The sequence below is a fragment of the Carassius gibelio genome, chromosome A1 (assembly GCF_023724105.1).
Source record: "Carassius gibelio isolate Cgi1373 ecotype wild population from Czech Republic chromosome A1, carGib1.2-hapl.c, whole genome shotgun sequence".
Taxonomy (NCBI): Eukaryota; Metazoa; Chordata; class Actinopteri; order Cypriniformes; family Cyprinidae; genus Carassius; species Carassius gibelio.
Genome location: NC_068371.1, coordinates 34,662,342 through 34,683,317, shown reverse-complemented (window position 1 = coordinate 34,683,317; position 20,976 = coordinate 34,662,342). Strand labels below are relative to the sequence as shown.

The 20,976-nt window shown below is 35.7% G+C and overlaps 1 protein-coding gene across 2 annotated transcripts; it reads right to left on the bottom strand.

Moving 5' to 3' along the window:
- Positions 1-16,088: 16,088 nt before the first annotated feature.
- Positions 16,089-20,102, bottom strand: LOC128018550 (leukemia-associated protein 7-like). Of its 2 annotated transcripts, XM_052604132.1 has the most exons (3): positions 19,720-20,102; positions 18,775-18,879; positions 16,089-16,573 (listed from the first exon to the last, which is right to left on the bottom strand). In XM_052604132.1, exons 1-3 carry the CDS (start codon positions 19,993-19,995, stop codon positions 16,388-16,390), a joined length of 567 nt encoding a protein of 188 aa, XP_052460092.1. In that variant the 5' UTR covers positions 19,996-20,102; the 3' UTR covers positions 16,089-16,387. The 2 variants fall into 2 exon arrangements, with proteins under 2 accessions (XP_052460092.1, XP_052460099.1); XM_052604139.1 differs by lacking the exon at positions 16,089-16,573 and having other exon boundaries at positions 18,144-18,879; positions 19,720-20,093.
- Positions 20,103-20,976: the final 874 nt, after the last annotated feature.

Genomic DNA, 20,976 nt, shown 5'->3' with positions numbered 1-20,976 from the left:
TTTTCTGCATCATTAAATCATTCTAAAATTATGATTTCTTGCTCATGAAACACTTCTTATTGTTAGCAATGTTGAAAACACTTGTGCTGTTTTTTGTGGAAAGCATGATATATTTATATTATCTGATCAGTGGTAAAGTAAAAAAACGCATTTATTTATTTCAAACCTTACAGAGACTGACTTTGCATGTACACATGCCTGTATGTCTTCTATATAACATAAAGATGTAGTCAATGACTTTCTTTCTTAACTGGCTCTCTGCCATCTTAATTACTGTTTTTCTACATCTCTCTTGTCTATGTTACTGCCTTTTTTCTCTCTTTCTCTCTCTTTCACCACTGCAATTATGAGTGCTAGCAAACAGACCCAAATGCCCCGTGGGAGATGCAGAAAGGACCACGCATGGCAAAAATTAGAGAGCAGAGAGACACTGATGCTGTCATTAAACAGAGCTATCAATGCAAATCATTTCAAGAGAGTTGTTTGTTTCTTTGATCTAACTCTGAAAATGGTGTGTTAACAGTCTTTTACATCTTCAAGTCCAGCCGGATGTGCATGAATTATTGTTTTTGATCGTAACAATGAGTTTGTGTAAATAATGGAAGAATTAACCCGCATAAGCATATACAATTTCTTGGCCTTTTCTTGGCTTATATGACAAACATAAAGAGACAATGAGTACTGAACATTAATGATCATGCACGTTAACGATCAGGATGTGTGTATTAATGATCTGTTATACACTGTCATTGCATTTTTACATTTTCTGAATAAAACTGTGAGTGGTGCTTTCCCATGCAATGATCCTGTGGGTGGTTGTTAGGGCATTGCAATGTGGTTGCTAAGGTGATCTGAGTGATTTTTTTGCCCGTGGCTATGTGGTTACTCAAGTTTAAAAAAAAAATCCACCCCCAAGTTTCTATGATATTTTGGTCCCTAGACAAATTCATTCAGTGTCTTTGAGATTTTTATTTAATTTTATATATATTAAATAAAATAAAATAAAAATCATAAGCAGACTTATGTTAACTCTTAAAAAGATTAAGATTTAGAATTGAATTCTGTCATCAAACCTGTGTGATTTTCTTTGAAACACACACACGAGAGAGAGAGAGAGAGAGAGAGAGAGAGAGAGAGAAGGAAATGTTGTTGTGTTTTTTTGTCTATAAAATGTAAGTCAACAATCACCAAAACTGTTTGGTTACCAACATTTGTGAAAATATCTTTCCATATGAGCAATGGTAGGGATTCTTAAAAGATTTTGGACACAAGACTGCCTTTATTATATTTTGAAAAACAGTAATATTGTTAAAATATTGTTACAAAACTGTTCATATATATATATATATATATATATATATATATATATATATATATATATATATATATATATATATGAAGAGTTCAGATGCAAAAGCCTCTAAGTGCCAACTGAAATTTTCATCTGAAATTAGGATTTTTATCAAGCTCCTATGCTTAGGTTGAGTCATTTTACTTTAATGGCAATGTGCAGGTCCTTTTCCAGGCTATTAAAGTGAAATAATTGAACATAAATATAGAAGCCTGATAAAAAATTTTAGATGAAAATTTCAGATGGCATTTAGAGGCTTTTGCATCTGAACTCTTCATATATATATATATATATATTATTATTATTATTATTTTTTTTTTTTTTTACTATTGCATACCCGATCAAAATCATTTCTGGAAGATCATGTGACACTGAAGACTGGAGTAAAGATTCAGAAAATTCAGGAAAAAAAATACATTTTTAAATATCTTAAAATATGAACTATTCTTCACATTTTAAAAACATTTCACAATATTAAAATGTCCACCGCATTTGTCAAACTTTTGACTGATAGTATTTTATTATAAAATGTTAGACATTGCAAATTACAGTCACTTAATACAGTTTACCGCTAAAGAGAAAGCGAACTCTGTCCCACAACAGAACCGAACACATCTGTGTTAACACAATCTGAGCTCTCCACCGTATGATAAGAAGAGCCACATCTGGACCTTACGCTGACCTGCTGCCTGGCAGGATCCTGCTGTCTTAGAGTCCAGAAACCAGCAGTCAGGGATAATGGAATTGCAGTCGTGGTTTCCCAAAAGTGGGGAGTTCCCCTTGCTTTTCCAGGCCTGAGTAAGAGCTTTCTCCGTGGGCTGAGGAACAGGACTCTGCCCTTGTCTGCCAGAATGCTGGATGTCTAGCAGGGTCCTGTTACCTTACAGACTCCAGTCTCTGATTCATAGCTGCTCTGAATGGAAACGTGATGAAAGTAGTTTATCACTCAAATACGCAGACATGAAACGACTCAATATGCTACTGTTATGTCTCTCTCTGTGAGGTCTTAGTCTGCGTTTATGACTAATCGTCTAAATACTCCACACACACACCTTACAAACTTCAGAATCCCCCATAATTTGCTTAATAACATTCCACTGAGGTCATCTCAAACAATGCAACCGACCAGGCATCATCCTCTTGTGAAACAGTGCCAGCGAAACTATCCCAAGTATGTCCAGACTAACACTCGAGACATTTTTCCCGTTAGTCCTACACAGAGGTTCCCACCTCACCTTTGCAGGGGTGGAGTGATGTCATTACACACTCAGAGAACTTGTGCGAGGGATGTTTTACTGACATTATGGTTTCCAGACCAGTGTTAAATAAAGCAGGATGATTGAGACAATGACTAGACTCACCATTAAGGGTGTCACTATATGACTTTTCCTATTTCCTGCTCTCTCTCTCTCTCTCTCTCTCACACACACACACTATATATATATATATATATATATATATATATACACTGTAAAAAAATTCTTGTTGTTTTTACAAAAACTTTTTGGCAGCTGTGGTTGCCAGAATATTTTTGTAAAAATACAGAAAACTGTAAACACATTTACGTCAAAAACTGTTAATTTTACAATATAAAGCTGTAATTTACAAACAAGAAAATGTGAATATAAACCAGTAAATTCAACAACACACAAAATTAAATCTGTTTTGTACCTTGAAAATACTGACAACCACCATAATAATAAAGATGGTACTGTATAAGAGAAAGCCACATGAAGTATCAAAGCTCATCACAAGTAGCTTCACCACAAGCAGAAGTATATATTAACATATAGAAGGTGCACATTTATGGAAACACAAAACACCATCATGGTAACACACGTGATACTTAAATAATGCAAAAAACTTTCATTAAGCAACAGAAGATGTAACATAAAGCTCAAATGTACATAACTGATAACAAGAACTATTTAAAAACATGATTATTTAAACAAAATACTTTCAAACGTGGAGTGTCACGCAGGGAATTCTGGGAATATCAGTTTACAGTTTTAGACTGTAAATTATACATTGATTTGTTCTGTTTTTACTTCTAAAAGCTGTATAATTAACAGAATTTTACTGTAAATTTACATTAAATGCTTTGTTAGATCTTTTACAGTTTTTCCCTGTATATAGTACGGGAACTTACTGTTAACCTATTATCAGTTTTTTTCCGTAGCGTTTTTACAAAATTTTACAGTTAAAATTACACTTATTTTTTACAGTGTATATATTATAATTTGTATGCAAAACAATAACAGTACACCTCTCTATAACAGACCGAATAACTGAGGGTATCATTTTCTTTTTGTTCCTTTCTTCCGCCTCATTCCCGTGAGCGGGCCATGATGTCACCCTGGAATGGGCCCCGTTGTGCTAAAATTGATTGTCTAAATGCCTTGCTCTTAATTCACCGAATGAGCCACTCAGGGGGATTGAAAAGACACATGTAAATCACTATGATTCATATGTTGGACTGACACATCTGTGGCCACCCCACAGCAGACAAGTGTAAGACAGGGAACCACTGCCCACCCCTGCCAAACGTGATCTTACAAAGGAGGACAGGACCCCGACTGGCTGGCTGGTACAACTAAAACTTCACGATTTCATCAGACTCACAACAGCATGAGTCTATTATAGGCCACTGTTTTAGACATGTAAAATAGTAATAATTTGTAAACAACGTTCATGCCCATAATTGACATGCCCTAATCTGTGGGCAGATGCGGGACAAAACAATAGCATAGGAGACTATCAAAATAACCCCCTCCCCACAGTGCCAGTCAGGGGAGGATGATGTCATCATCATTACACACCTCTGAATACAAAGACGTGCAGCACAGCCAGACGCACGTGCACAAAACACTACCCTGCACACTGTCAATGGACTGTAAAACAGAAACGTACTACTCCACTTTCTATTTGTGCATTTCACGTGTATGTGAGTGTTTGCATGCTTGTTGTCTCCTTGTCTTTTTGGTCATACTGTAGACTAAACATACAGCATGTCCAACTCCCACAGGAGTAGTTGTGGGGACTCGGAATCTGCTTAGAGCCCAGAGACTCTCAAGTGTTGCTGGGAACAACAAGAAAATGAGAGAGACAAAGAGAATTTGAAATATTAGCATATCCAAATGATATTATAGACAAACTACATTTCAAATGAAGCATATTTACAAGCCTTAGTTTGAAATATAATATATAAAAACGGAAATGTTGGGGAAAGCAGGATAATATTAATGCTTAATAAATGTTGCGTAATCATTTAAGGCACAAAGCTCTCATCGCAACCATATGCATGCATAATTCCTCTTTTCAGGATCACAGAAAGCTGCGGTAACATGGATTTTTTTTTTCAAATGTTGAAAACAAAAAAGAATGAGAGCGACAGGAAATACTTTACAACATTTCAATTGAAGCACATTTACCAGCTTTACTTATGGATGTAATATAATAAAGAACAATATATTAAATATATTTCCACTTTTATGCAATTTTGCAAAAAAAATGTAATGGGTCAAATTCAAGTAATTATTTTTGCACTGTGTGAAAAAGTGCAGCTTTTACATTCTGATAAACATCTACTTTTGTGTTCCACACAAGAAAGTAAAATACATTTAAAACAACATAAGGGTGAGTAAATGATAACAGAATTTTTTTTTTTCTTGGATGAACTATCTGATTAAAATGAAACAGTGTGTGTTTTGTCTAAGTAAAGAAACGGTAAACAGAGAAACCCTCTGAGAAATCATTTTCGACTTTGGTCATTACGTGATTGTCTGTTCTAAAATTCTCCACCACAAATGTGCTTTAAACACTTCGGTTAGTCTAAACCAGGAATTAACTTCAGTGTCTGGGAAACAAGCACAATGCATGCACCTATGAAACAAATGCCACTTGGTTTGGTAAGACAGCATACATTTGCATTAAATATGCAAGACTCTAGAAAGTAATACAACAGTCAGAATTGTAAAGCAGGATAATTGTTGAGAATGTTGAGTAATAATTTAAAGCACAGCAAGCTCATTGAAAACATATTGGTATATCCATGCATAAATCTTCTTTTTTTCAGTTAGTCGTCATTTGATTTTTACAATTTGTGGGGTCTGAGTGGGTAGCAATATAAAAAATATATAAATAAAGAAAACATTTGTGAAGGCCCTGTATAAATGTAAGTCTCCTCTAAGTGGAAATTAAACATAAATTTGCATTACAGGGCTATTTCTGTTATTTTTAAAATATGGTGTGGTGTAATGAAATCAGCATCTGCCTTTGTCTACCTCTAGTGTAATTATATCTGACATGTTAATATATTAACTAATACATTTATTTGTATTACTTTACATATATTTACAGGCAATGACAGCCAAAATGTTTGAGGAGAGGCCTAAATGTGTTACAATTATCATTACTGTCCCAGTCTACCTTACATAAAAGCAAGATGCAATCTACAATGACATACAGCTTGAAAATACTAATATTGTAACAATGCTCCCTTTTCACTAAACTGCAGCACGTAAAACTATGATCTATAAGATACAGTATGTATTTAGGGTTATAGCTTTGTGTTGTGTGTATGTGGTTGTGTGTGTGAGTGTGTTCTTGGCTGCTTAAGTCAGCATACATTAGAGCAAAAGACTCAGAATAAGCACACTGACATCACTGTATGTGGCTTGAGCCCAAGAAACACCTCAATGGTTTTGTGTCTGGCTTTCATGTTTTTGCGTGTGCAAGTAACTTTGTGTGCGTGTGTGCAAAAAAAGAGCACGAGACAAAAAGAAAGATAACTAGCGACACAATAAATCAAATCAGTAAGCCAAAGCATGTACTGATGGAAAGAAAATACTTTTTTAATTTATTACCTTCACTGCTTCGTTTGATTTATGCCACTTAAACTGGGAGAGTTTGTTGTTGTCTTTTCACTACTGTTGATTTAAGCTTGATGGCTACAAGTCCAAATATCCTTATGATAACTATTATGATAAAAATATTAAAATAATAGCTCACCCGAAAATGAAAAGTATTTCATTATTTAATCATCATCATGTTTTTCCCAACCTTTATGACTTTCTTAAAAAAATGTACACAAAAAAAAAGTCACATAAAAAAAATAAATTGCATTTAATTCAATTTGTTACTTACCGTTTCTTGTAACTAATTGTGAAATTTACTAGCAACAGTCAATTCTGAACATATTCCTCATCCGAAGTTTCTCTCAAATGAGGCAGCTTCACTGGAGAAATCAATATTATGGATAGAGAACTGGATATTGGAGGGTTTTGTGGCAAAACAACAGATCTGTCATTCATTTCCATCTAAACTTACACTGGATTTACGACCTGCAAAATGAAAAAATAATCTTCGTTTTAATAGCTACTAAACACTCCCCAGTGCAAACAACGCCAAGCTCCATGGCCTGTAGTACATAAAACAGCTCCCATCAAGTACCTGTACCTCATCCACTGTAATGTAAGACATGAAGTTTGATTGAACACGGGCCCAAACCAATCTCTCGCACACTTCATCTATCACTGGGCCTCGCTGAGAACGCATGTCTCAGGGGAGAGAGCCAGTTCATCTCGTGGAGCCATCTCTATTGACCTCTGCTGTCGATGTAAAACAAACAGCCATCTGTAAAAAGCATCCTGACAAAATATTTACTGTGAATGATAAATGTGAGGGGGGGGGGGGGGGGTATGTGGGTGGGGTTTGGCTGGCCAAAGGAAAGCCTGTGAACAGTTAACTACCATTAAGTGGCATTGACAAAACTGAAATAGAAACTTTCTGGATGTCTTTAGATTGAAACTGATGTATAACTGGGAGATAAGAGGTTTGGTGACAAAAAATGTGCTCTGATGACCAAAGGTTCTCAACCTTGAGGTCACAACCCCATTATGTCACCATTCTTTTTCATGGCATTTTTTTATTTATTACTTTTAGCTCTATATATAGAGAACTCCATGAAATGTTGTCTTTTAGTACATGTTTTAGTTTTTAGGATATTCAATGTGATCTCATGAGAATACGTGTGTATTTTTACGTTAAATGTGGTTCTACCATACGTACATTTACTTATGTTTTCATGCACATAGAAACGTACAATTTAGACGTATTTATAGCAGTAAAACCGTAAAGTGTGAATGTAAATGAATTCCCATGTATTAATATTAAAATCGTGGCTTTAATGATTTAAATCTGTTGTATTTAATTGTCATATCAATACATGTTTTTATTCAATTTATTGAAAGCAGTTTACTCGTCTACTTAATAGGAAATAACATTTCTGTGCATGCTGCAAATTATAGATACACAAAAGCACAGCATACAATTACATATCACATCCATTTTATTTGTTATATCATATCTTTAGAATCCAGATGTTTGCAAGGAACAAATCCAAATTCAGCCCTTTATCAATCGATCTTCATCTTCATTCTCAGCAACAGCGTCCGTCACAGTCAAAGCCCGCGCTCATTATGATTCGAATGTGAAAATAGCGCCATGTTACGACATGGTTTACGGCATTGATATCGAACGCTCATTGGTCCTCATCCAATTCGTCACAGATTGCGACATGTCATGTTTCAGTTTATGACATTTGAGTACTGCGCCAGTGCGCCTTCACGGAGAGAAGACAGATACATAATTTCACGGATTAATAAATTAAATTCTGCTCTGTACCCTATAAAAAGTTTTACCTCCATATAGAGGACTGCGACTGGAACTCATTATCATTTGAACTACTTTTGGTACCACTTTTGATATTTTCGCAAAAAATAAATGATTAACGTTACGTTTGTTTGTCTGTTATTTGTTTATTGATAACAGTAACGTTATGTAGTTTAAAGAAATGGTTATGGGTAGGTTTAGGGGTGTATGATTAACGTTAGTGGCTCAAAATATCGTTTTAATGTTATATTTTTACTAAAATTGTGTTTTATTATGTTTTATTCTTTTAACATTCTGTATTAAATGGGTAGGTTTAGGTTCGGGTGGGGTATAGGGATCTTACATTTATCAAAAAAAATACATATAAAAAGGGAAAATATACATAAATATTAAACAAATTAATCAGATATGCATTGAAAAGCAGCTTTTATGGATAACTGACTGTTCAGAGAACACGTTCTATCTGTACGTATTTGAGGTTGTTTTTACGTAAATTTCGATACGTATCGAACCTGTAATTACGTCCAGATAATACGTAAATGACACTGTAAATACGTAAAGGCACATACGTATTGGACAGTTTTAATTTACGTCTAAATATGTACGTTTTGATTGTGAGATCAGGCTGGGATATTACATTTGATAGTGTATAAGCTATACTCCTTTAGATGTAACAAAATTCACTTGTAGATATATGCATTTAAGATAGGGAAAGCTGACCGAAACTATTGATGATTCATCCTGCACCTTTGCCAATCAAAATGCTCTAGAATGTGAAAGCCCCTACCCTTCATTAAAAGGAAACATTTTACATCGAAACAATTTCATATGATGTGATTTGTGCGGAAACATGATTTTTATAAAAAATAAAGTAAGCATTGAGGTTCCTGTCTAACCCCACCACACCAAATCAAAACCATCAGTGGGACGTAAGCATCTTGCAAGTAAATGTACAAATGAGATGGGACAAATTCTTATGAACTAGTCACCATTTCACCAAAAATTTAAAATACTTACAAACTGACCTGGAAGAGCTGAATAAGTGGCTCAAAAAAAAAAAAGTACAAATATTTTTAAAGTAATTTTTTAAATACATGTCTTCGAAGCTGAACTCTCATAACACAAGATGATTTAAATATCATTATCATTTTAATAATAATGTTGATAAAAAACTGCTAACTGGTAAAATATAAAATGTGTTGTTATTCTGCCATGCTAAATGTTCTTAAAATTCTCTTAACATGGATGAGCTAAATTAGGTCACAATAATTTTGGAACCGATTAATATAATGCAAGCATATATAAATACAAAAGGTTGCATAAGACAAGCAAAGACTTGAACAGGCCTATATATTTATATACATTGTGTAAATGACTCACCCAACCTCAAAACCTGTTGAAAACTGCTTTATGTTTGAAGGTTGACAACAGGCCATTTTCTTTTTAATGTTTGTCAGAGTATAGTTTGACAAGCAGCCGGTAAAACTGACTGGCAAAAAAAGACAAAAAAAAGGAAAAAGAAAAGCGATTGAACATTAAAACCATAGGCAGCGTGCAGCCTCGGCGCTGACTGGAGGAGGACTGACTGGGTGTGATGTGATCTGTATGAGGTAATGGCGGGAAAAGGTAGTGAGGTAGTTTTTACGACCCTGGCTCGTGCCTCCCCTGCCTCCAGCTGACACTATCGCAGTCTAATGAGAATAAATGTGATTCCAGCCCCGAGATGTCCGGCAGCCTGCGCCTTCTTGCGCGCGTCTACTTTCTCGAGGAGGAGTGTGTGTTTAGGGAGCGGAGCGCACGATGTTGATCAAATGACCGCCAGTAAATCAAATCATTATGATGTACCCCAAGAGAAAAAAAAGGCTTCCATTCTCTTTTTTCCTCTTCATTTTCTTTTTTTAAACGAAGACGTCACCCTCTCTCGACTGTCCCCTTGAAGAGACAAATAATAAAAGGAAAGGAGGGAGGATGGAGGGATAAAAGTTGTCTGTACGTAGGCTATACAGTGACCCCGAGGTTCTGTTTTAAATTATTTGCACTGGGCAGCGACGGCAAATATTCTGCCTGACTTCACCCGTTCGGTTCGGTAACGTGCCAAAGTCACCCAGTGATGATGATATCATAACGGATGATGTAATCCAGGCATTCCAGACTAGCCCTCGTGCCTATTTTCAGAATCAGAAAACTTTTCCAAACGAGTCGGGTGGGGAAATCCTAATCCCTCAATTAGAACGGAAAAATTAATTTAGATGACAAAAGCGAGTGATTTGCCAAATGAGTGAAAGCAATGGAAATCTTAAACGGAAACCACAGAATAGGTTTGTGCTATTATACACGGGGCTACAACCTTGAATAATACAGCATTGCGCACTGGGAATTATTTTTATATATATTTTCTATTATGTCTTATGTCTATTATGAACTTTGGAAGCATGGTGAATATATTAGCCTATAATATATATATATACAGTACAGACCAAAAGTTTGGACACACCTTCTCATTCAAAGAGTTTTCTTTATTTTCATGACTATGAAAATTGTAGATTCACACTGAAGGCATCAAAACTATGAATGAACACATGTGGAATTATATATGGAATTATATACATAACAAAAATGTGTGAAACAACTGAAAATATGTCATATTCTAGGTTCTTCAAAGTAGCCACCTTTTAACACTCTTGGAATTCTCTTGATGAGCTTCAAGAGGTAGTCACCTGAAATGGTCTTCCAACAGTCTTGAAGGAGTTCCCCGAGAGATGCTTAGCACTTGTTGGCCCTTTTGCCTTCTGTCTGTGGTCCAGCTCACCCCTAAACCATCTGGATTGGGTTCAGGTCCGGTGACTGTGGAGGACAGGTCATCTGGCGCAGCACCCCATCACTCTCCTTCTTGGTCAAATAGCCCTTGATGCCTTCAGTGTGACTCTACAACTTTCATAGTCATGAAAATAAAGAAAACTCTTTGAATGAGAAGGTGTGTCCAAACTTTTGGTCTGTACTGTATGTATATATATATATATATATATATATATATATATATATATATATATATATATATATATATATATATATATATATATATATATATTATTGTTATTATTATTTTTTTTGTAACGTACAAGGGCAATGATGTTAAATTTTGATTCTGAAAGTTTTCAAATACCTATGCATCCATTTTTGTAATCGTTGCTAAATATATAGCCTATAAAATGTATTGCAGTGCAAACATTCGAAATATAAAATAGTACACAAATATGTTTTACACACCATTTTAAGGGATTGTTCAGGCCAAAATGGAAATTCGGTCATCATTTATTCACCCTCGTGTCATTCTAAACTTCAGTGGGGTCAGTTTTTGCATTGACCTTTGTGGAGACAAACATTCTTTAAAGTAACTTCCTTTGTGTTCTAAAGAGGGAAAAAAAATCATAAAGGTTTGGAATGACATGAGAGTAAATAAAATGATGGCAGATTTTTCTACTTGAATGTGTTAGTTGCACAATTAAATTACTGTAAAAAAAATTAATAGGATAACTCAACAAACAAATAACCATAACTTTTTTCTATTTCACAGTCCCCAAGACCTGAAACAAAGCTGACTGTTAAAGTGTAAATGAGGGTGTGTGTTTTGTGGGTGTAAACCTCTGTCCTGAGGCTAACCCTCCCACTCACCCACCTCAATAAGCATGACCCTAATTCGAACCATGTGCCTCCAAATTGAAAACATGGATTCAAAATTGAGTATTTGCTTTTTCACTGACTAATGTCTCCCAGGAGACACCTTCAGCCGGTCCAATTGTGTCAGAAAGAGGGGCAAGGGGCAATGTTGAGTGTTCATAAGCCTTCAGTTAAATGCTCTTGCATGAGCTTAAGTGAACACAGCACTGCACGTACATGGAGTGTGTTAGAATCTGATCCGGGACGACTCCTGACATGAAGGCGAAATTTCAGAGCAGTCACCTGATCGCTGGTGTACGCAATATAAACTGTGAGATAAATTATCTTCCAACATTTGTTGAGCCTGTGTGTGTGTGTGTGTGTGTGTGTGTGTGTGTGTGTGTGTGAGAGAGAGACAGACAGGGAGTGATTTGAGTTATAAAGGCCAAACCCTAAGAAAATAATCCAAAAAGAGGATTGCTGTAACCTGATTTGCTTTCTTAACACTGCAATGGTCGAGAGAGGTGAAAAAATAAGTCATGGTTGTAAAAGCAGAACTTTGAAAGGGCATATGATGAACTTTACATTTATAAGATTGGTGTTCCAACACTCCTTGAATCACTTGTATCTGCCAGCAAAGATCACACTTCAAAATAAAGGTGCATTTCTCTCAAAAAAATTAAATAAAATAAAAAAGTACAAAGGTTTTCACTTTAGGTGGTAATATGTACTTTAAAGGTTCTAATGTGATCTCTTTAGTGGTAAATAAGGTACAAAGGAGCCGCCCAAATGACTTTTTTACCTTTTTTTTCTGAGTGTATTGGCATCTGTGATTGCTTGAAAACTTTTAACATTCATGGAACCTTGTCATTCCACAAAAGGTTCTTTATAACCTAGTGGAAAAAGGTTCTTTTAATTTTTTAAAATGTCTTCACACTACAGAAAGTGGTTCTTTAAAGCCTGATCACTGAAAGGTTTTTTTGAGGTTCTTCTCTGGCATCACTGCTAAAAACTCCCCTTTCAGAATCTTCAGAGTGATAGGTATGCAAAAGTTTCTCATCTTTTTTCTTTCTTTTTGAACCCTGGACACTTTTCAAATCCTTCACAGGTGCTGAGCTCAAATTTGTGTGTGGTTCAAAACAAGAGTTCACAGTCATAGCCTCTGGATTGTGGTCAGATTAGTCAGAGAGAGTGATAAATGTAACCAGAATGAGGTTTATTGATGATGAAACCAGTTTTAAAGGCTCAATTTAATGCAAGACACATGAACAATAAGAAACAGAGAGATTCTGTGAAGGTTAATTGATTTATGAGATACTGATTGAAAGCTTGGTTTGATACCTCAGATTCACATTCCCAAGGTGATGCCATGGCAACCACAGAATGACCTCAGCACTGCATTACATCATATTCTCAAGCAGAGAAAAGGGTTCTTCCCTACGCTTGACTCACGCTGGTAATGAATCTCAATTGTGCGACTATGACTGTGTGTCACTTGTTTTGCATTTTTAGTGCACTGCTTTTATAATGCAAATATGAAACCAATCACACACACACAGAGAGCGAGAGAGACAAGAAAACCTGTTGTTAATGTGTGACCCTGCACAGATGGAGTCAAGTCGGGCAAATAACTCTGAAAGCAGTTTACGGCTGCAGTTTAGACCCGATTCCATCCTCTTCCCAATTGGAAAAAACAGAATTCAGAGTTCAGAGTTCAAAATATCCATTCAAAAAGCTATTAACCTCAAAATATAATTCAGTTTAAATGTCAAAAATATTCTCATATTTAAAACCAGGAGCTTCAAATCTTTACCTCCCACTCAAGACTCACAGCCAGTTCAGGGACACAGAGTATAAAAAAGGTACACTTTATCCGGAGCATTTTATAATAACATTCACTAAGAACATTAACTAACATTATAGAATCATTACTTAGAAAGTTATAGAATAGTTAGAATATATGTCATGAGAATTTAAGCTCTCTCTCTCTCTTATATAATATATATATATATATATATATATATATATATATATATATATATAAAACTCAGGATTTAGACTTTAGTGATTTTTTAACTGTTCCTTAAAACAACAACAACAAAAGTACTGTAGCCACAAATCCCTCATTAAAACATTTAAAGAAGTGTTGTGATGACCCTTCGTGAGTCCAAGCACAATAGTGGCCATCAGTTTCCTGTTTTCTCAGAATGACTGACTTACTCACAAAAGAGTCAGAGGCCATTCTGATGGGAAGTGAGCCCACAGTAATGGGAACATTACTATCACACAGATTTCAGAGAGAAAAACAAATGTGCTTTGGATTGAAGGGAAGACTTAAACGCAAGCGTTATATTCTTTCCTTGAAAAAAAAAAAGTCTGACGTCAAAAGAGAACCTTTGTAACTTATACACAAAGATCTTTTTATTATTTAGTTCTAACCATCTATACGCTGGTGCTTTAAAGAATGGAGAAACAGAAATATATTTACGAGCCATACAGACAACTCAAACCAGAATAGTTTTCAAATTTGGTCTAAATTACTCAGTAAGGACATCATTTTGATAGAATATATTTGTTAGTCAGTTAGTTTTTGCGTGCATAACAGAGTTAAATAGACACAATTTGAGTATTAACTGTGAAAAGGGACAAGATAAATTATTTGTCTCTCTGCCTTGATGTAGAAAGTGTCCAAATGACATTAATTCTTGTGAGTTAATGGAATGTTTTATTATTTGTTTTTTTATGTAACAGGGTTACACTCAACATTCAATCTTTACAGAATACATATAAATTTGTTAATTTTAAATAATATAATGACATATCATCTATTAGAATTTACATAACATCTTATAGATTAGGAATTATGGATTGGATGCCCAATTGGAGTTCAATGCATATATTATACAAAAATGGTTATTGATAGCAAGAGGGTTCTTTGTAGCTGACACAACTGAAAAAAAGCACTATAGAACCTTTAGGAACGTGTAACCCTCAAACCCGGCTCCTAATCTCTCCTTTCAAGCAGAGTCTGCTTTAGGTAAAAGACATTGTACAATTACTGACTGATAATGCAGTATTAATATAGTACAATAAATATCCCAGATTAAAATCAAAGATTCAAAGTTATGTAAGTCTTAAATACAAGACACATCACTTTCTTAAAGAAACAAAAAACCCTCACTCCAAAAAACTTCACAAATCTCAAAACCACGAAACATACAAGTCACGAAGATTCTCGTGACTTCACTCAAGCCCGTTTCATTTCAGCTGCAGGCCGTGATCGTGAGGTCCCACCACACCCTTCAGAGCCTATTTTAAGATTCTCAGAACTAAAAATAACTCTATTAATTCTGTTTCTTTAGTAGAGGGAGCATCAGGAAGGCTGAACGTGGGCTCCGGGTTCGATAAGATCACTCACGGATGCGTCAGCCTCCCTCTGATTGGATAATGAATCATACATTGAGAGTGAAGCGTGCGGGAAAGCCCCGCAGTGAAACACAGTGGAGGTTCTATTCAGTCAGATTGAGCCCCGGAGATAGACGTCTAGGGGCCGAGGACACCACACACACACACACACACACACACACACAGAGTGCTGGAGAGGAAGGGGTCATCATCCACCACCCACTCACAGGGTGAGGTTTCTCACACACACACACACACACACACACACACTTCCAGGCAGTCCCCCCGCTCTCTCAACCACCCCAGAGTCCTCATCTGGCTCTGCATCAGAGGAAAAATAAAGAGGGGGAGATGAACAGAAAGAAAAAAAAATTGAGGGAACAGCATGACCCCCCAGGAATATACACATCATGTCTGCTGTATGACAGGCCATGAGAAGACAGAGGGTGAATTAGTGTAAGTCGAAAGAAAAAAATGTAGATAAAGAATTTAAGTTGATGAAGACCAGGGCAAGTTTCACAGATTGAATTGTCACAGTGGCTGTATCTTACTAAATATAAGGCCGCTAAATCACGGATTTAAACCATAATGTCCAATGTTTGTGTAAGCTGGTTTCAAACACCTTTTTCCTAAAATTGGATTGTTTATAAATAATGAAAGATTTGTGAACTAAAATTCCAATACCATATATTTGTTATACACTGAAAGAAAGAGTAAAAAATAATAATAAAAAAATGCCATGGCCAGTAAAATTTTTTGACAATTTAGGTAATAATAGACACCTTAGGGACAAATAAGGTAGAGAAGTGTCAGCTTATTTTAGCTGCAGTGTAGCTGCTAGTGAATATAAACATACAACGTAGATTTTAAATAAATAAGATTAAATAGGTTATTTAAAAAAAAATGAATTTAGTCTATTAATTTAAGTAATAACTGATTTATGATACAGATTTTTGCATGACACTTTTTCATTGTATATATATATATATATATATATATATATATATATGTGTGTGTGTGTGTGTGTGTGTGTGATCAAAAATTCAGTAATACCGTTATATTCTGAAATATTAAAATGTAACTGTTTTCCATTTGAATATATTTCAAGCTGAATTTTCATTTTTTCAATGTTGTAGGAAAATCAAAACAAGACAAATCAAGCACAAGTCAGTAGAAACTCATTTAAGACACAAGAATTAAATGTCAACAATGCCTCTCTATCGCCCATTGTTTTTTGTTGTTTTTTTTAAGACAAAGATATGGACCCCCAACAATGCCTGGCCTTCTCCTCTGGTCTTCTTCTCATACAACACTCATCATTTTACTCATCTGTCTGGGTCTGCTCTCGTCATGTCCCAGGAAGTGACATAAGACCCCGGCCATCCGTCCTGCTAGACACTGTCTGCAGCCGCAACACTGGCTTCTCATTGAACTGTCAGGAGCCCACAGTGGTTCAACCCAGATCTCCACAAGCCTGGGGTCAAGGTCCTGTGGAAGTAGATGCTAAATTACAGCAAACAACAACATCATAAGGGACCAGCCTTAGGACACAAAATATCAAATGCACTGCTCAGAAAGTTTGTTATGGGCCTCAAAAAAGAATGAAGGTGTACTTACAAGATATGCATCTTACAAACTATGTTTTGGAGGGAAAATCCTGTTAAAAGAAATCAAATACTATTGACAAGTAACTAACAGTAGTATCTTTATATAGTAAAAGCAGTTTATTTATTCTGATGGTTAACCACTTGGAACCCACATCCAGAGTTTTCTAACATTTAAGGATATTACAAGGTAAAATGAGAAGTTTTAACTTTTAACTGACTCTGAAAAACGTTTACTTGTGTTAATACTCACAAGTAAAGGAATCATAGCAGCTTTCACACATAATAAGCCAATTTAAAATGTGATTCAGATGACAGGTGATGCCATCTAAAGGATTCTCCAAACTGAATGATTTAGTGTCTGTCTGAGCGGTTTCGTGAAGTCACAGACTGAGCACATAAAATGTGTGTATGGCGTCCTCTACCGATCAGACTTGATATCGACAGTCTCGAAAATCTGTTTATTTCAAAATGACAAAATTATAAACGCAACACTTTTATTTTTGCCCCCATTTTTCATGAGCTGATTTCAAAATTCATCTAAGAATTTTTTTATGTACACAAAAGGCCTATTTCAGTCAAATATGGTTCACAAATCTGTCTAAATCTGTGTAAGTAAGCACTTCTCCTTTGCTAAAATAATCCATCCAACTCAGGTGTGGTATATCAAGATGCTGATTAGACAGCATGATTATTGCATAGGTGTGCCTTAGGCTGGCCACAATAAAAGGTCACTTAAATTGCTGATTTTAAAAATAAATTGTTTATGCCAATGCATGTTCATTTTTGTCTTTTAATTTTTTTTAAAGAAACTGAATAAAAAAATACAGAGGACATATCATAACTTATTAATGAAGTATCTTTTTAAATTATAAATAAGGTGTTTACAATTATTTTTATGCTCTAAACAATGGAAAAACAACTTTTTCCTAAAAAATAATTCTCTGGCCTTGAGAGGTTAAAACATACATTACATAACATAACGGTTCTTCAGTTACAAATAATTCAAGATTGCTTGTCTTTTAAATTCTTCTGAACAGTTACTGTTCTAGACCACAGAGCATCCAAATAGGTTACTTTTAGTCTAAACTGTATATTCCACAATTTAAAACAACTTTCTTTGTTACAGGACATTTAGAATTGTTCATGTTTCTTTAAAATAAAGAACACTTAAATTTATATTTTATTCTACTTTGCTTTTTTGTTTGATTTGAAATTATCTAATACTTTTTTGCCCAGAGCATCCCTGAAAAATACTTGAATTATCTTCAGGAAGTGGAGCACGAGATGTTTATATTTGGTAAAAAGCTGGTTTTGTGCACCATCTAGTGACAAGAGATGATTCTACACATTCTACTGCAGTTCACATCATCTGCACACACAGCAAAAACATATATTGATTTTCGTGAATGCTCAATCCTTGATTCATAATCAGATATTCAGGACTAAGTATGTTTGTTGTAACACTGAAAATGATTTTATTTGGAACATCGTTACACTGTGATGTCATAACACTGCAATGCACACATACAGATGCATATCTTCACACACCCTCCCCACCCAGTTCACTCCTTAACACTTTCTTTTTAGCAGGTGACAAAGGGCGGCCACACCAGCCCACCCTGAAGTGTGACAGCCATCCCACCCGCTGAGCTGAGAGTGGATTCACCACCATCATCATCTACTGGACTTGTTTTACTTGTAGTCAGCTGAGCACAGACACATGATACTGATATGTGCGAGAGAATGTTGTTCTTAGGCTTGAGTACTGACAATTCTACAGACAGCGTTCATGACAAAACACTCCTCGTGAAGATCAACACCTTCAACTAGAATGTGAAGCATGACACTTATCAAATATGACAGATGATTACAGATAGTTCATGGCTTTTTATATTTCCTTAGAAAAAAAGAAGTGTCTGTTTATTTAGATTTCCTCTGAGGATGTTCCTTAGAAATTCACAAAGTGAAATCTACTAATTTTCAGATATCAGGGAAGGAGTTTGAAAGCTCCCTCAGTTTGAGAGTTGTTTCAGTGGACGAGAGATTGTTTTCCTCTCGCACAAATGTGAGTAGGTTACCCACAATAAGTCGAAGACAGTCCCGAAGTTCCCTCAAGTCTCTGTCCGAGTGAGAACCCCCTTCTGCAACAGCCATTCTCAAGCATATGTTCTTCAGGTCAACACTGTCCTGAAAAAGATAATACAGATATGGCTAATTAAAAAAAAAAAGAGTTTCAAGTGCACACATCCAACAGGCTACAAGCTCAGTACGGGTGTTCAACCACAAAGAGTTGCATGATAGGTAACAGTTGATAGACGCTTTGGATAAAAGCGTCTGCTAAATGCATACATTTAAATTTAAATTTAATTTAAAGGAAGAACAAAGTTGGCACACTACAGCAACAAAAGTATACACATATTTATTCATGTTTTCACAATAGGTGACTTTTCGAGCCTAAAAGCTCTTTATAAGACTGATGAGGCTCAAAACGTCAGCTGGGGTGAGAACATAAATATTTGTTTTATAATTTTGGAGTTGTTCTGTGCCAAATATGAACTTATTTTAATTAAAACAGAGCTTATAAATAAAATCACATGCAAACACGGGCAAATGAGTTTAGCTTCCATATACAGAACCGGGCAAATATCTGGAGACATTTCACTAATTATTTATTTTAATAAATTATTATTTTGTATGTGTATATACAATGATATATGGCTATAGATATTAATGGTTGAAAACAAACTGGTTAGGAAAAAGCAGACAACACAAAATAGTTATGCTCTTATTGTTAACAAAGCATCTCATGGACGCACCTGCTGAGCTGGTGTGTGTGTGTGTGTGTGTGAATATATACATTTTACATTTTATAATCCCATACGTACATTTGCGTTATTCGATAGTTTAAACTGCCATTGCTATTAGACTAAAATGCTAATACATACAGGGCCATAAACGTGAAAATTTGACAACCGAGACGTTACCGCACAAAAGTTAAGAGTCTAGCCTCTATCAAAAACATCTTACCTTACGCTTAAGCAATCTCCTTCCGTAAGACGCGTCTTTAATGAAGTCTTCCTCTATAGAAATGAGGCGCGTGAGAATCTCGAGCAGTCGCGTGATGCAGCTCTCTCGCGCTCTCTCCGCGATCGTCTTCAGCCTGCGGGGCTCCTTCATCACGTCGCCCGGTACAGCACCTGAACACGGACCCTCGCCATCTCTATTTATGGCCGTCGCGTGAGCTTGCAGTTCATTGAGGATGTTTAAAGCGTCGATCTGATGTGTTAAAGAGCAGAGCCCCATCTCTGCAACCTGCTCAAGGAGAGATCAGCAATCCTTGAGAGGGAGAGAGAGAGAGAGAGAGAGAGAGAGAGAGAGAGAGAGGGAGGGGGTGGGGGGTAGGATGCTCTGATCGAAATAATGCGACAAACTACCGGTTTTAAGGTTTTTGCTTCGCTGGGACAAACTGTTTCTTTAACGACTTCTCCATTGTTTGTGTTTGGGGATGGATGGGCACTTGCTTGCACATGCAAATGAGACCTGCCTCCTCTATCGAGGTGCTCAGAAAAAGCTATTAAATGCTAAACACACACACACAGTTAGCATTTTAAAGACTTAATTTATTGTTTACCCTGTTGGGAAAAAAGCTTAAGCCTAAACTATTTTGCTGCCAGTCAGATCAAGCAGGTTTACGTGTTATTTCCCCGGCAGCACATTTGGTGACTGTATTAATAATGTTCTGGCTCTTGATATCGTTGTTATTTTATTTATTTATTTATTGCTACTCTGTTAAAGAAAAATAACAAAGAAAAAAAAGTAAGCTCAAAAACATGACCTCATGCAACCCAAGCCATTCTCGAGAAGAGATCACATTTGACACCGTGAACAGCCAGTTCTTGCATTTCGCAACACAAATACTCAAAATATGAGATTTCATCGGAAATTGAAGTATCCAATACTATGTCTTCGATGGAAAGTTTCGAAAATGTAAACACACTTACTCATACCTGCATCTACCTTATTTCATAAGTCATCAAAAAAAAAAAAAAGGAATTTACATGTATGCCCTCAGATCATAAGGTTTCATTAGACGTAAATTCAAAACGTTTTAGTTGGATTATATATACTTGTCTAGCAACCTATCCTAGTTATGAATAAGTGGACCACTTTTCTTCTACTTTCAGATCTAGTCATTACATGGTGTTATCAGTCAATGCATCTTTCATTATAGTCATATATAAACAGCCCATTCCTATAGTCTATCTGGTTAATCATTGAAGGAAA